We start from the raw sequence: 16,655 nt of genomic DNA on the forward strand, positions 1-16,655 counted from the left end.
ATTATTTTGGTAATCAAGTACTCGGTCAATTATTCTGACGAGTAATCGAGTAATTATAATTAATTTTTTGTCATAATAAAATTGACCTAAGTGAACAATCTGCTTTAAAATTACTTAAAATATATATACAATAGCAATTAGGTACTAATTAGTTCAAATAAAGCAAGTATCATGGTTTTACTGAACAAAATATATACATAATGTACTATAAACAATAGAACTAATGTAACTTAATGTAATTTCTTGAATATATGGACATCAAAACGTAAACTCAGAGTGGGGGTTTGAGTTTTTATTTTGAAATCGCCATAAAGTTAGCATGTTTAAAAAGATATTGATATATTATCTTGTGTTTGTGTAGGTTTATAAATGATTCACCTTACAAATCTGATTAAATTGCGTAAGTTGCATTCCCAGATGAACGTTATAATAAACCCAAACTCACAGCAATATGCAGATATTTAATTTAAGATGCTCCACACATGTAAATGATAACTGTTTGTGTGGAGCAGCATTTAGGCTTTACACTAGTGCGTTTTCATTTTAAAACGCATAACTTTTGCTATGGTTACGCCTGTCGTTTACAGTACTCCGGCATGTAAGTAATTGAAGCATATATATTATATGCACATACAGTTGAGGTCAAAAAGTATACATCCCCCTTTCAGAATCATTAAAAATGTTAATTATTTTACCAAAATAAGAGCGATCATACAAAATGCATGTTATTGTTTATTTAGTACTGATCTGAGTAAGATATTTTACATAAAAGCTGTTTACATATAGTCCACAAGAGAAAATAATAGTTTTTAGATTTATAAAAATGACCTGGTTCAAAAGTTTACATCCCCTTGATCCCCAACAATGACTGTAGACAATGAGATCCATCTTTTCACACTGAGGACAACTGAGAGACTCATATGCAACTATTACAGAAGGTTCAAACGTTCACTGATGCTCCAGAAGGAAAAAACAATCATTAAGAGTTGGGGAGTGAAAACTTTTGGACAAAATGGAGATTTGTACATTTTACTTAATTTACCGAAATATCGTATTTATTCGTTTAGTACTACCCTTCAGAGGCTACAGTAGATAGTTATGTGTTTCCCAGAAGACAAAATAAGTTACATTTACCCTGATCTTCACATTCAAAAAGGCTTTTAATGCATTGTGCATTTTCATATTTGAGTGAACTAACCTTTTTAAAGATGCTGTAGTAACAGTTTTTCTGTACTCTTATAAGTACTCTATGCACTTGTGAATAGTTTGACTTCTCTGTATCTCTTATTGAGACAGAAAAAAACACCTTGAATTACAGTAAGTAAGTTAAACCAATAGGTTACGCTTGCGTCTTGGGAGATTCCAGGCTACGGTAGTTTTGATCCAGTGGGAATTTGTGAATGCATTTGTCTTTGGCTGCCCTATAGCAGCTCTGTCGGGGTTGGCATGGTAACCACAGGTGAGAGTGGGCTCATTCCCTTTTCCAAAGGCACCTTGAAGTGCTCCCTTTGGACTTGAGAAGTTTATTTTGTTGCTTGATCAGAAACAGTGTGAAATGTGCTGTGTGGACATGAGCAGCAGGCGTCATTGTTGGCTTTTTGATCTTCAATCAGACTCTTAATGGCATGTAAACCTGTTGAACATCAATATGCGCTAGTTTGTGAAGTTTCTGCCATCACATTTCCTTAATAAATGAGGCTAATAAAGCAGAAATCAAGAGTGCGTTTGACCTTTTTGCACTCTCTCTCGATGATATGCGGTACTAATGACCAGAAAACTACATTAATGTGATCGGGTTAGCTATTATATGCTGTATTATAGCCGCTCCGTGTTGACAGAAGGTGTACATGTGTCTTCGGCATTAGACTCTCTGCTCATTAGCACTGAGCCGCATCCCCGTCCAGTCCTTTAATTAGCATTTGAAGTCTGTGATGGGACTGAGTTTGAAAAGGGCTTCCATGTCGCACAGCGTCAGGTTCGGTGACACCAAGAACAACCCTGCCTCCGCAAAAGTCTCAATGTTCCCGCTCGCTCACCTGGCAGAAAAAATATGGCATCTGTCCCTGTCTTGTTCTATCGCCTCATCCTGCGGGCTCGCTGATAAGACCGCCGCACCCCCCGTCCCGTAATGGAGACGAGGATGGGGAATGGGCCTATTGACCTCCCCGGCTCTTATCGGCTTTATCTGATTTACATTGCCAAATCAGAATCTACTATATTGATTACAACATAATTAGTTAATTATGGACAGGAAGGAGAGGAGAGCATGGACTGCAGGGTGAAGGGCATGTGGGTCCTTAGAAGATACAGCTTATGAATGTTAAATGAGAGCTGAACTTAATGCACTGTGTGCTTCTTATATAGTCGTATGAATGTAGATATAGTTAATGTGTTTCGACAGCTGTTATTTTAGCATGTTATTTTAGCAATCTGATCTCATGACGAAAACATACCTGTGGGAACTTTTTCACAAGACCTAAATATGTACCGCCATGTACGTTTCGTGACATATTCGATGTGAAATGTCCCCTGAGTGGCGCTATAACTCTAGTGCGCCATTAAAATAATGTACCATCTACGCTACACCTAAACCAACTTGAAAGTATGAACGAAAGTGAATGTGACATAAAAAGCATGCCGTTTAAGCGTTTTTTAAACCTCTTATCTTTCAGCTCTTTCATCGTGATATTTTCACGGGATTCGTACCCAAGGATCCTAAGTCAAGTTCCGTACCGGCTGAGTCACCAAGCAAGCTTGTTACGTGCGGAAACATTTTATTGCAGTTAGTTATTCAAAAAGATGTGTTTATTTGTCCCCGCTGACCAGAATGTAAATTTCATTTGGAATTTTATAAGTTTTAACAATGAACAAAACTTTTATTATAGTGTGTACACTGTAATATATAAGTATATAATATATAATATAATTAATATATATATATATATATATATATATAATTAAATAAATATTATAATATAAAATCTAATTTAATGTTGTTTTCTATATACTTTATATATATATATATATATATATATGAAATAATATGAAATATTATTACAATTAGTTTTTTATATTTTATTTTTATATTTAATGTAAAATATTTTAAATATATACATTTAAAAATATTTTCTATTTGAATATATTTTTAAATGTAATTTATTCTTGTGCTGGCAAAGCTAAATGTTTAGCATCATTACTGCAGTCTTCAGTTTAACATGATTCTTAAGAAATCATTCTAACATGCTGATTTGCTGCTCAAAAAACATTTATTATTTTTAATGTTGAAAACAGGTTTTTTTGTGGAGACAAGACATTTTTTCAGGATTATTTGATGAATATAAAGTTAAAACAGGATTTATTTGAAATAGTATAAAAGTTATTAATATATTAACTGTCACTTTTGACATGATTACGATTAATCGCATCCAAAATAAAAGTTTTTGTTTACACAATGTATGTGTGTGTGCTGTGTATTTATTATGTATACAGTAGTCAACATTTGAATTGGATCAAAAAAGTTGATATTGTTGTGGTTTTAGGTCAACTTTGATGAAAGGTTTTGATCCATTTCAAATGTTTACTATTGTATATAAATACACACACACATGCATGTATATATTTAAGAAGAAATATGTCATGTTTATATATTAAATATATTTATATCTAATATCACTTGCATTATATCTATAAAATATATACATGTAAATGTAAATATTTTCAAAATATATACTGTATGTGTGTGTACTTATATATACATAATAAATATACACAGTACAAACACATTATGTAAACAAAAAAATTTATTTTGTATGCACTTAATTGTGATTTATCATTGCACAGCACTATTTTATTTAACTCAGCTGTTGTTTTAAGCCAGTAATATAGTAATATTGCCGTCTTAAAATTAACCCAAAATAGATTAGAAATTCAAAATCAGACACAATTACTAGGGTCATCAGCAATAATCAAAAGGTGAACATTCATTAATAAGCAATTTAGTAAATGTTTATTATTTAACTTTTTTTATTAACCTTATTAATAAATGTTTATTTATTAAATATAATAAATATTATTTCCAACCTATTTTGGGTTCATTGTAAGCAAGAAATATAGTCATTTTAAAACAATAGTTGATTTAAATCAAAATACCCAGCAGGTTGGGTTAAACATTTAACTCAACCGCCGGGTCAAAACAAACTCGCTGAGTTTGTCCATATTTAATACATTTTTATAGTGTGAAATGTTTCTAACACTGAAACAATTTGAACCTCAGATCCTCTAATATGTATATGTGATTATTTGTAATTAATTTGATAAATCACTGTATCATGTATTTAAGTGTTTTATGAAACCAACGTAATGGCCCTGAATTCTTCCAAGGATGTTGCATTTTGTTTTGACTAACAATATTCAGTACAGCGCTTTGAACAGAATAGCATAATAATCGAAGGAAGATGGAGGTCTTTTACGGTTTATGTAAAATCGGATAGTTGGAGACGGTGGTTGAGCAGACCTATAACTAAGGACAGAATCTCAGTGTCTTTCTTGACACCTTGACTCTGGAATAAAAATCCTATAGAGATTTATCGACAGGATGAGCTGAAACTCATTTCAGCAGGACCAATCGAGCAGCGTGTTTTATGATGGCTGTACAAGGCCGTGTGAGAGGTTGTGTGCCAATGTGTTTTGAATCTATTAAGCATCTGTTACCTGACAGCAAATGGCTCTGTCACCATCTATCATACCTGCCTGGTTAGGGCCATACTGGCCTCTTGGCAGGGTATAAGCAGATTGCAAGTTTGTGTGTGTGTGTGTGTGTGTGTGTGTGTGAGCGTGTGGCGGCACCGCAGCTGCATTTTAATGTATTCTCGCTGCTAATATGCTGCCTGTTTTCTTTATAGGTGTGATGAGTGTCGGCTCTGTTACCACTTCGGCTGTCTGGACCCTCCCCTGAAGAAGTCGCCCAAACAAACCGGCTATGGATGGATCTGTCAAGAATGTGACACCTCTTCATCAAAGGTGAGAGTCAACAAGAATCCCCCTCTTTACCCGCTTCAGTCATATTCTTACATTCTCCCAGCATTCCAGCTGCTTTATGGCACATGGATGGTGCTAAAAATGGTTGAGTAGTTTGTTTCAGTTTATCATAAGCCCTGTTCTTTCTGTAGCATTTCCTGACATGATTGATTGACCGATTTAATGAATAAATGAATATTTTCTGCACATCCTAAGCGGATGTTGTTTGAAGACGCTAAAGAGTGTGATAGCAGTCAGCCACTGTTTCAAACCCTAAAAGCCTTCCACACACGTCAACAGCCGGTCCTGTTCCCTTTCCTAAAAGCCACGTTTAGCTGTGCCGTTGCGTTAGACCTTACCCCGCGTTGATTTTTTTAAGATTATTTTTGGAAATTGGCGAGTACATTCACGTTTCCCCAAACATTTAATTTCTGTTTCTCATTGAATTACAGTGCAATCAAAGGCAGTGTGTGGCTTCTTGGAAACCTAATTAAGTTAATAAATGCATCTGCTTTTCAATTTATCTTTAAATGGACAGTCCTGCTAGCCAGACTCTAGCGGCATGGAAAATGGGGGTTAATTGATGTTTGCTGAAGAGAAAGTAAAAGATGAAAAATGATGGTGGTCTGACTGCATGGCGGAATGGGTAACATGAAATTATTGCTCAGGATTAAAATTAAAAGGTTGAGGCAGAGAGCATGATGATAGAATGAGAAATGTAGACACTGCCAAATGCCTTACAATATACTGTATATGTGGAGAGATGAATGGTAGTGCAATGCTAATAATGGTTATGATAATAACATGGTACTGTACGTCTTCTAACCTTCTTGGTTGAGATTTAATGATTGAACCCCTCAGAGATATTAATTTTGTAGCTCAGTAGAATACTGTTTGATAACAATTGTCATATTTGTGTCTATTTTTACTTTTTTGATTCCAACCCCCCTAAGTTTTTATTATTAAGCTATTATCTAAAATATCTGTAAATACATTACTGCTCACTGTGCTAGTGTTGTCTCTGTAAATGGTATTATCACGATGCCACTCCAAAAAACATGGTATTTCTATAGACAATGCATAGTAATACTATAGTAAATATTCAAAAATGTAATGTTACTGTGATACCATGTGAAAAAAATATGGTTTTACCATGATAAATGTACAAACATGTTATTACTCTAATAATATGCAATCTATACTTTCTTAGTAAATTGACAAAAAAAAAAAAATGGTATTACTATGATATCAAAGAAAAAACGTGGTATTGCTATAGTAAATGTACAAAAAACATGGTAATACTATGATGCCATGTGCAAAAATGTATCACCATGGTGAATGTACAGAAGACATGGTGATACTATGACAATATGCTATAACATGGTATTACCATGGTAAATGCACAAAAATGGTATTACTCTGAAATCATGTGCGAAAACATAATATTGCTATAGTAAATGTACAAAAAAACATGGTATTACTATAATACCATATGCAAAAATGTTGTATTACCATGGTAAATGAACAGATGACATGGTGATACTATAACAACATGCACAAACATAGTACTACCATGGTAAATGTACTAAAAACTGGTATTGATGTGAAGTCATGTGCCAAAACATGGTTTTACCATAAAAACATGGTGTTACTATGATACCATGTGGAAAAAGTAGTATTACCATGATATATGTACAAACATGTTATTACTCTAATAATATACAATCCATAGTTTATTTAAAAAAAATATGGTATTACTATGATATCATAACAAAAAACATGGTATTACCATAGTAAAAGTACAGTACAAAAAACATAGTATTATTATGATATCACATGCAAAAATGTATTACCATGGCAAATGTACAATGGTATGTGGAATTACCATTTGGTATTACCATGATAAATGTACAAACATGTTATTACTCTAATAATATACAATTATTATGATACCATGTGCATTAATGTTGTACAAACATGGTATCACCATGGTAAATGTACTAAAACATGACATGGTATTACTGTGAAATTATATGCAAAACATGGTATTACCATAGTAAATGAGCAAAAAAAAAAAAAAAACATGGTATTACTATAATACCATATCCACACACATCATTACAGTTATAAAAATGCTAAATTCATATTATTACTATGATAAAAATGCAAAAATGTGATGTTACTATAATTCCATGTAGAAAAAACATGGGTTTACCATAAAAACAAGTTACTGTGATATCATGAGGAAAAAAAATAGTATTGCCATAATAAAAATATTAAGATGTTATTACTGTGATGATATACAAATATACTGTGTTAGTAAATGTCTTATCTTAGTAAATGTAAAAAAAAAAAGAAGGTATTACTATGATATAACCAAAAACATGGTGTTAAAATGATAAACATCCAAAAAAACATGGTTTTACCATTAGTTTTACCATTACCAGTACAATCATGTTATCACTCTGATAAAATACAATCCATAATATCTTGTACAAAAATATGTTGTTGCTATGATATCATAACCAAAGACATTGTGTTAAAATGATAAATGTCCAAAAGTCATGGTATTATTATGATACCATGTGCAAAAACGTTGTATTACCATGGTAAATGTACAGCAGACATGGTGATACTACGATAACAAACAAAACAAAATTACATGAAATTATATTCAAAAACAAGTTATTACTTCAGTAAATGTGCAACAAACATGGTATAACTATAACAGCATATTGACAGCATTACAATCATACATGTACAAAAGACATGGTAGACATTTACTATGGTAAGCATGCAAAAATGTGATGGTATTTATTTATGTGGAAAAATGGTAAATGTACAAAAGACATGATACTACAATAACATGCACAAACATGGTATTACCATAGTAAATGTGCAAAAAAAAAAAAAGATAATGGTTGGAAATTGCAGTATTTGTTTGTTAAAATTTGGTTAAAGTTTGTTCAAAATGTGAAGATAAAATGAGCTAAAAGAGCTCCCAGTCTACTCACATGAGCCCATTGTTTCAAATACATGTAAAAGTGCCTAATGTGTCGCTCATAAAATCGACTGATAGAGAATTATGTTCTGGCAGCAGACCTCCTTTGTGTGTGCTGTGTATCTCTTGTAAATAGGCCTATTATAAATCGAAGGCGTTGAAGAAAAGCCGCAGATCGGTAACCTGCTGCTACAGAATGAGAGCTGTGCAGTTCAGAACAAAAGCGATGGAAAGAAGGCGAGTGGTGACAGAGAAAAGAGCTTTAGACAGTGGGAGGTGCAACAGGGCCACGGGGATTAAACAAGTCTTTGCCTTTAGAATGTGTTCAGTGACAGCCTGCCGTGAGACCAGCCGCTCCCCGGGGACTCGCAGAGACCAGACACAATCCTGTTTAATCACAGACACACACACACACACACACACACGCTATGCGTGGTTTTAGTCAGACCTGCTGTCTTATCTTACCCTCACTACCTGGTTTCTGTTGTCCTCCTTGGATTTTTCTTGCTCCTTCTAATGCCGTCATTTTATAGCCTTTCTTCAGCTAAATGGTAAAGGAACAATGACAGAAGAAGAAAGTGTTTTTTTGTTTTTTTTGAAGATTTAATTTTACTTAACATTTGTCTTTTTAAGTATTTTAATATATATATATATATATATATATATATATATATATGTTTAGTTAAAAGTTTAATTAGGTTTTATTTTTCGATTTTCAGTTTCATTTTAGATACAGTTTTTAGTAATTTTTTTAAATATATTTTGTTTTATCTAAATCTATATTTCATTTTTTTAAATTGTATTTCAGTTGCAGTTTCAGTAATTGTAGTAATTCAGCTGAAACTAAAGTGATGTTATTTTTAAAGATTTTATTTCAGTTAACATTTAAGTAATTTTAAGTATTTAAAATAATTTACAATAAGTATTTTTTAATGGTTTTAGTGTGTATGTACTGTGTATCAGGGTTATTTTAGTATCATTTGTATAGTATTTTCGTTTTTTGATATACTGAATTAGGTTTTATTTTTAGATTTTTATTTCAATTTTAAATACTTTTTTAGAAATATTGTTTTTTATTATTATTTTTTGGTTTCATATTATATCTATATTTTCTTTATTTTATTTCAGTCATAGTTTTAGTTATTGTAGTACTTCAACAAACTAAAGTGAGAAAAAGTTTTTTTTTAAGATTTAGGTCATTTTAAGTATTTAAAAATGTTTTAATGGTTTTAGTGTGTGTGTGTATATACTGTATATCAGTGTTATTTTAGTATCACTGATATACTGTTTTCGTTCTTTTAATATGTTAAATTAGGTTTTATTTTTAGATTTTAATTTTAGATACATTTTTAGTAATGAAATTATTTTTTAATGTTAGTTTTAGTTATTGTAGAACTTCAACTTAAACTACAGTGAAAAATAAAGTTTTATTTCCATTTTTTTTATTTTATTTCACTTAACATTTAAGACATTTTAAGTAATTTAAAATGTTTTATGTTTTAGTGTACACACACACATTTTATTAATTTTATTCAAGTTTATTTAAATTTCATTTAATAATATTTATGATTTGCATAATTTGCCCAATTTTTTTTTTCGATTTTTGTTCATGTTCCCCTTTAGCGTCTGGTGCTTTTATCCGCATATTTATCTTAGATATTTCATTATTTGTTTTTTTTGTTTGTTTGTTTGTTTTGTTTTTTGTTTGTTTGTTTTTGCCTTGGCATTGCGTGTGCAATACTGATTTGTGTGAATGTACAGTGAAATTTTATTATGAATCAGTTCATTTTAAATAGACATTCAAATATAAATCTTTACGTTTTTCTGTTCTAGACATAAAAAAATCATTAACATATTTGGCTGAACAATCATTATACTGTAAATGCAGACACATCTGACCCCACCAACATAAAGTCAGGGTAAAGGGTAGAAGTCTTTTGGCTGTGGCTGCCATTTGAAACATAATTGATTCCATTATGAGAATCAAAGAGCACTCCAGAGATGAGCACTGCATTCAAGTACTTTAAGTTCTGTAATCTGCCACGCTGTGAACCTCTTTACCTGCGGTTGGTCCGAATGTTTTTTAAAATGCCATCTAAAAATGCAGCCAGCTTCATCTGTAATTCTCGGCAAGATTGTGGGGGCCGACATTAAAGGGGGAGCGGCGCTTTGGTTTTGCCGCAGCGAAATGAAGAAGTAGCGGTTCAGAAGTGTGGAACTGAAGAGGCGATTTGTTATCCCTTCCAGCCTTGACTTCTAGATGTGAGCGGGGAGCATTAGCGAGAGAGAGACAGTCGAGTCGAGAGGTTCGCACCTCGTGGAGCCGTCTTCGTTCTCAGCCTCTCGATCAAAACACAGGGCCCGTTGACAGGCCCACTCCCACTGCAGAACCTAAACTCTTATACGTAGGGGCCAATCCGTGGGTGTCGCGCGTCGATTGGAGGGTACGAGACGGTCTCGAGCTTGCCGTGCGGTTATCTGTCTCTCGGTGCGTTTCTCTCACTCATTGCCTTTTTAAAGGTCACCATAAATGGGTTTTTACCTCTAAGGTCTTGATTAATAAAAAATGTTGTTTAAGTTGTTTCTCGGTGGATGATTTGTCGCGTCGAGACGTTTGTGTTATTAAATCACTTAATTGCGTTTGCCTTTTCCTCCCTCGCCAAAAAAACGATTGCGAGAAAAAGCTCATTTTCATTAGTTTACGAGCACACGGGCGAACGGGGCCGACGCCGGTATCAGTTCACACGTGGCCCAGCAATAAAGGCTTTATTAGTAAGAGTTGAGTTCATTACGAAGGCTGTGTATTTCCCTGCCTGCGCACGTCAGATAACCCCCGGCCAACGAAGGCCACATCCCTCTGCTGTCACTTCGGAGCCCTGCCGAATTGATTCGGGTAATAAAATGACAGTCCTGCCACAATATACGGATGGCCTTTAGTTCGAGAGCCCGTTAGGTGGTGGAGAGGGGCTTGTTTGAGCTTTATTTACACCCGTGTGTCACCGTGGCTCGCCCTCGTGATAAAACGTTTCGACAGATCTGTGGTGTGTTTGAAATGCCACGAGGCGCACCCGATTCAGACAGGAATGGAAATGCCTAAAGGACAGCTTTTGTGGATTGTTAATTTAGTCACTATCTAGACTCGGGGTCAAAAGCCTCGTTACTGCAGCAATTACAACACTTACGGAAATGCATTTGTGGTCTAGCAGGCTGATTGGACAACAAGTAGAGATTGTTTTTGAAGTGTGCTACTTCTTGACCCTAAGGTTTAAACTGAACTATTTTAATTTACTCTGAGTTTTCTCTTGTTTATCTATGAAATGTTTTATGCAAGGATACAAATAGTTTTTGCTTCTTTAATTTATTTTTGCTTTTTTTAATGTATTAGAAATTTTCTTACAGCTTTATCTTTCGCTTCCATTCCACTTGTAAATTAAAGTTAACTTAATCCATTCATGTTTAGACTTTCTGAAGAAACTTGAGGAAAGTAAATGCTGAATTAAGTGCATTTTATGGGTTTTTTAAGGAAGAAGAGACAACAGTGAGACTTGATGGCTCTCCATTTCCAGTTATTCTGAAATTTCGAACCATTATTAGGTTCCGCTGTTCTACTCCAATGGGAATCAGTAGGTTAAAGGTCCAAATTGCAGTTTCAGTGCAGCTTCAAAGGGCTCTACATGATCCCAGCCGAGGAATAAGGGACTTATCTAGTGAAACGATTGGTCGTTTTCTAAAAAATAAAAATGTAAATACTTTTTCATCACAACTGCTTATCTTGCACTAGGTCAACCTTATGTAATCATGTGTGACGTAGGCGTAAGGTCCGACCCAGTGTTTACAAAACGAACAAGCAAAGAAAGTAGGGCTGCCCTCGACTAAGGATTTTTCTGGTTGAATGGTAGTCGTTCATTTTAAGCATTAGTCGAATATTAGTTGCAAGTTTATTAATAAATGGTTTATTTGAAAGTAGACATTTCACTTTGTATAGATATATTTTGATGTCTGTAAGGCAAGTATACACAGAGTTTCGAAGTTTCGCGCACAAGTTCACTGAGACCAAGATGGCAGAAAGATCCTGTTTGCTTTCATTATTTCACAAAAGCACTATGTTTTGTTGTTTTTGTAAGTGCACACAAATAAACATAGTCTTTACAGATTCGAAAGAAGTATTACTTTTATCTGTATGACCAAAAATGGAGTATTTTAAGAACAAGTGAGTGCACCAGCACCTCCATCTGTCATGCGGTGAGCAAGCTACTATTCAGCTTTCACACTCTGCACAGACACTTCAATAACGCACAGTTTTCTAGGTTAACATTAGATTAAGCAGCCATGTAAAGTTTCTACTACATATGTCTTTTAGATGAAAAGCCATATTTGAGGTCGATGAATGATATGTGAGCATTTGCATGTCCTGCCCGATGTACTGTATTACCACATAGACCAGCCGTTAACGATCTGTCCGTCATGGACTGCTTGACTTCGCCGCTTCCTGTGGTAATTTTTTTCTGTGACTAAGCAACTAATAAAATTTTGGTCGACCAAGCCTCGTCTCATCGACTAACGGTTAGTCAGCTATTAGGGGGCAGTCAAAAAAGAAAGTCAAATGCCATTTACAAAAAATGGTAAAACAACAATCTTGAACAATTGTGAAGTTGGAGGGAAAAAAGAAATGGAGTTTTTGAACTGGTATACAGACCAAGAACTTACCACACATAACCTGTCCAACATGATTATGTAATGCGTAAAGTTGCAGACGCGCATCGCAGAGCTAGTGCAAGATGAGCATTTGTGGTTAAAAAGTATGTACATTTAGTAAAGTAATTACCTTCTGTTTTTTTTTTTTTTTGACCAATCGTTTCACTAGATGAGACCCTTAGTTCTCAGCTGGGATCGTGTAGAGCCCTTTGAAGCTGCATTGAAACTGCAGTTTGAACCTTCAACTCGTTGGCTCCCATTGATGTTTTCATCAAAAACCTTAATTTCTTTTCGACTGAAGAAAGAAAGGCATGAACATCTTGGATGACATGGGGGTTAATAAATTATCAGGAATTTTTTTTATTTTGGAAGAGAACTAATCCTTTAAGAAACAAGTCTTGTCTGTAAACCATTTGTAGGCCTTCTACCCTTTGAGGTACAACAGCTTATACCTTATTTACCCCTAAAAGACTACCTTGTTTACTACCTTTAAAGGGACAGTGCACCCAAAAATTAAGTTCTGTCATTAATTAATCCCCCTCGTGTCGTTTCAAACCCACAATGCCTTCGTTCATCTTTGGAATACAAATTGTAATATTTTTGATGGAATCCAAGAGATTTATGACTCTGCATAGACAGCAATGCAACTAAAACATTCAGGACCCAGAAAGGTAGTAACGACATCATTAAAGTAGTCCATGTGACATCAGTGGTTCTTAATTTTCCGAAGCTACGAGAATACTTTTTGTGCCCAAAGAAAACATAAAATTACAGTTGAACCACTGATGTCTCATGGACTATTGTAACAATGTTCTTACTGCCTTTCTGGGCCTTGAACATGTTAGTTGCGTTGCTGTCTATGTAGCTTTCACATTTCAGCTTACAGATTTAATCAAAAATATCCTAATTTGTGTTCCGAAGATGAACAAAGGTCTTGTGGGTTTGGAACAACATATGGTTGAGGAATTAACAACAGAATTTTTATTTTTGGGTAAACTATCCCTTTAATGTTGATGAGGTGATATCAAGTTCAGGTTCTGGGGGTGATTATCTTTCAAGTACAGTTATCAATCAGTGCCTTGACAGACTGACCTGCTAAACAGCCTAATTAAGTTAGGCTTATTAACTTAATTAAGTCCGTCACTCAGCCAGCTTTACCACAGAATAAAATTTGCAAGGGAAATTTATTAAACATTTGATTGCCACCCAACAAGATCAAAGGAAAAATCACTAGCTTAATATAACTGATTCCATTTCTACTGGTTGAAAAGTTTGTAGCAGGTCTCCTTCAGTTTACCCTCTTACAGTGTTCTGTTAAGGCCACTTGAATAAGTGTTCAATGGGGTTTTGAGAGGTCAGACATAAATAGGGTGAGTTATTGTAGCTGTGCAGTCATAGATGCAGTTTGGACCAAAGGTTAGCGTTTCAAGAAAAGGTAGCATGATCTTGAAGCGGGTTACCTTGCACCCTGCTTACCGGTGAGTTGGATGGAGAGTGTTAAGACGTAGGGAAAATCAATGCAGCGGAGTCACGTCCATCACCTTAACTAGGCAAGCTGGATGCCTCATGTCCTCTCAGGGGCCAATTTACAGAGTAAACAGGACCCTAGAGATGGCATGGCAAATTTCAGCTGTCCTGTTGGTCACTTTCTTAGCACTTAGTGGGTTTTATTAACTCACTTACAGTGCCTGTACAACACAACCAGGATGGACCTGTAAAACCCTTCAGAGATGTAGAGGTTTTATGATTTGGTAAAATGGCACAATTTACCACAAAAACCATGAACCTTTCAAATCCGTCCCAGTGGTCATTTTTTGAAGTGATTGCAGCCTAGTTCATTCGTCTGGTCATAGACTGCTTGCATTTATGCTCTCAGATCTCAGTATACTGTCCGTTTTGAAAGGGCGTCACAACATAACTAAAGATATATTTGGGTAAAAGGGTTAATTCATCAAAAAAATTGTTCCAAACCTATATAAGTTTCTTCCCTTTGTTAAACACAAAAGATTATTTTTTGATGCTTGTGGGTAACCAAACAATTTTTGGTCCCCATTGACTTCCACAGTATTTTTTCCGCCATACTATGGAAGTCAATAGGGACTGCCAACAGACATGTAGGAAAGGAGCATAATAGCCGTTGATACATTAGATAAAATTATACATTTCTGATCCTCAAATTTAATTGACCGAAGAGCTTTCCAATAAGTGAATCATTCATAATTCATTCAGCCAATTCATTTAAACACATTGATTCATTTAAGAATAAAACAGCTGACAATCTTAATAAGTGAGTCATTGAATCATTTACTAAATTGATTTGTTCATTAACAAAACATGTATCTGGCTGCATCTGAAATCACATAATTCCATACTTTACAGTAGGAAAAAACAGTATGTGAAAAAAGAAGTATGTCTTAATTCTGAGTGGCTTTCTAACAAGTGAATTGAATTGAATTATTAGTGAGTAATTAAATGATTCACTGAATCAAATTCATTCAAGCATATTGATTCATTCAGGAAAGAAAAAAATTACTGTCTTTATGAGTAAGACATTGAATCATTCACTGAATCGATTAATTCAAACACAGATTCATTCAGAAAATGAAACAAATGACTGTCTTTATGAGTGAGTTCTTAAATCATTCACTGAATCGATTCGTTCAAACAGATTTATTCAGGAATCAAACAAATGACTGTCTTTATGAGTGAGCTCTTAAATCATTCACTGAATCGATTCGTACAAACAGATTCATTCAGGAATGAAACAAATGACTGTCTTTTTGAGTGAGTTCATAAATCATTCACTGAATCGATTCGTTCAAACAGATTTATTCAGGAATCAAACAAATGACTGTCTTTATGAGTGAGCTCTTAAATCATTCACTGAATCGATTCGTACAAACAGATTCATTCAGGAATGAAACAAATGACTGTCTTTTTGAGTAAGTTCTTAAATCATTCACTGAATCGATTCGTTCAAGCACAAATTCATTTAAGTACTAAACAAATTACTGTCTTTATGAGTGAGTCCTTAATTCACTGAATCTATTTGCTCAAACACATTGATTCATTCAGGAATTAAAACGATTACTGTCTTTATGAGTGAGTTCTTAAATCATTCACTGAATCAACTGGTTCAGACAAATAGATTCATTCAGGATTGAAACAAATGATTGTCTACATGAGTGAGTCCTTAAATAATTTACTGAATCGATTAGTTCAAACACAGAGTCATTCAGGAATGAAACAAACACTGAACTGATTCGTTCAAACACATTCATTTATGAATGAAAAAAATGACTGCCTTTATGCGTGAGTCCTTGAATCATTCACTGAATTGATTCATTCAAACACATTCATTTATAACTGAAACAAATGACAAATGAGTCCTTGAATCATTCACTGAATTGAAATGGATTTAATCAGAAAGGAACATGGATTTAATCAGAAACAAGTGACTGTCTTTGCAAATGAATCACTGAATCATTGACTTAACCATTTGTTCTAAAACAATTTTCATTCAAAGTGAAACAAGTAACTGTCTTTATGAGTAAATCAATGAATCTTTCGGTTAGTTTGAAAACAGATTAATTCAAAGTGAAACATGAGTAAATCAACGAATCATTCGGTTCATTTAAAAACATATTTATTCAGAACACCACTGCTGTTGAATGATGGGGAATATTTGCCAACCTTTCCTGTCTATAATTTTAGTTAATCATAATTAGCTACAAGACATAACACCAGAAGTTGTACTTTACTACTTTCTTGGTTCATTGAAATAAGCAGGTGACAGATGAAGTAGCACTTCTCAACCGACTCACTAGACAACAACAGTGAGGGTAGCAGAGGAGGCGGCTCTCCCCTTCACATGAATTATTAAAGGACCAGGACCAGGAATTGCATTATCACACTTCGTAGTGACATTGAACATGACAAGACC

At 34.3% G+C, this 16,655-nt stretch overlaps 1 protein-coding gene across 1 annotated transcript in view; it reads left to right on the plus strand.

The window, feature by feature from the left end:
- phf14 (PHD finger protein 14) overlaps nt 1-16,655 on the plus strand; it is a 120,398-nt gene that overhangs the window by 90,509 nt on the left and 13,234 nt on the right. The window contains exon 17 of the mRNA XM_051136951.1: nt 4,902-5,019. Within this exon, the coding sequence (XP_050992908.1) occupies nt 4,902-5,019 (118 nt within the window). The remainder of the gene's footprint in view (nt 1-4,901; nt 5,020-16,655) is intronic.

The sequence above is a fragment of the Labeo rohita genome, chromosome 19 (genome assembly GCF_022985175.1).
Source record: "Labeo rohita strain BAU-BD-2019 chromosome 19, IGBB_LRoh.1.0, whole genome shotgun sequence".
Lineage (NCBI taxonomy): Eukaryota > Metazoa > Chordata > Actinopteri > Cypriniformes > Cyprinidae > Labeo > Labeo rohita.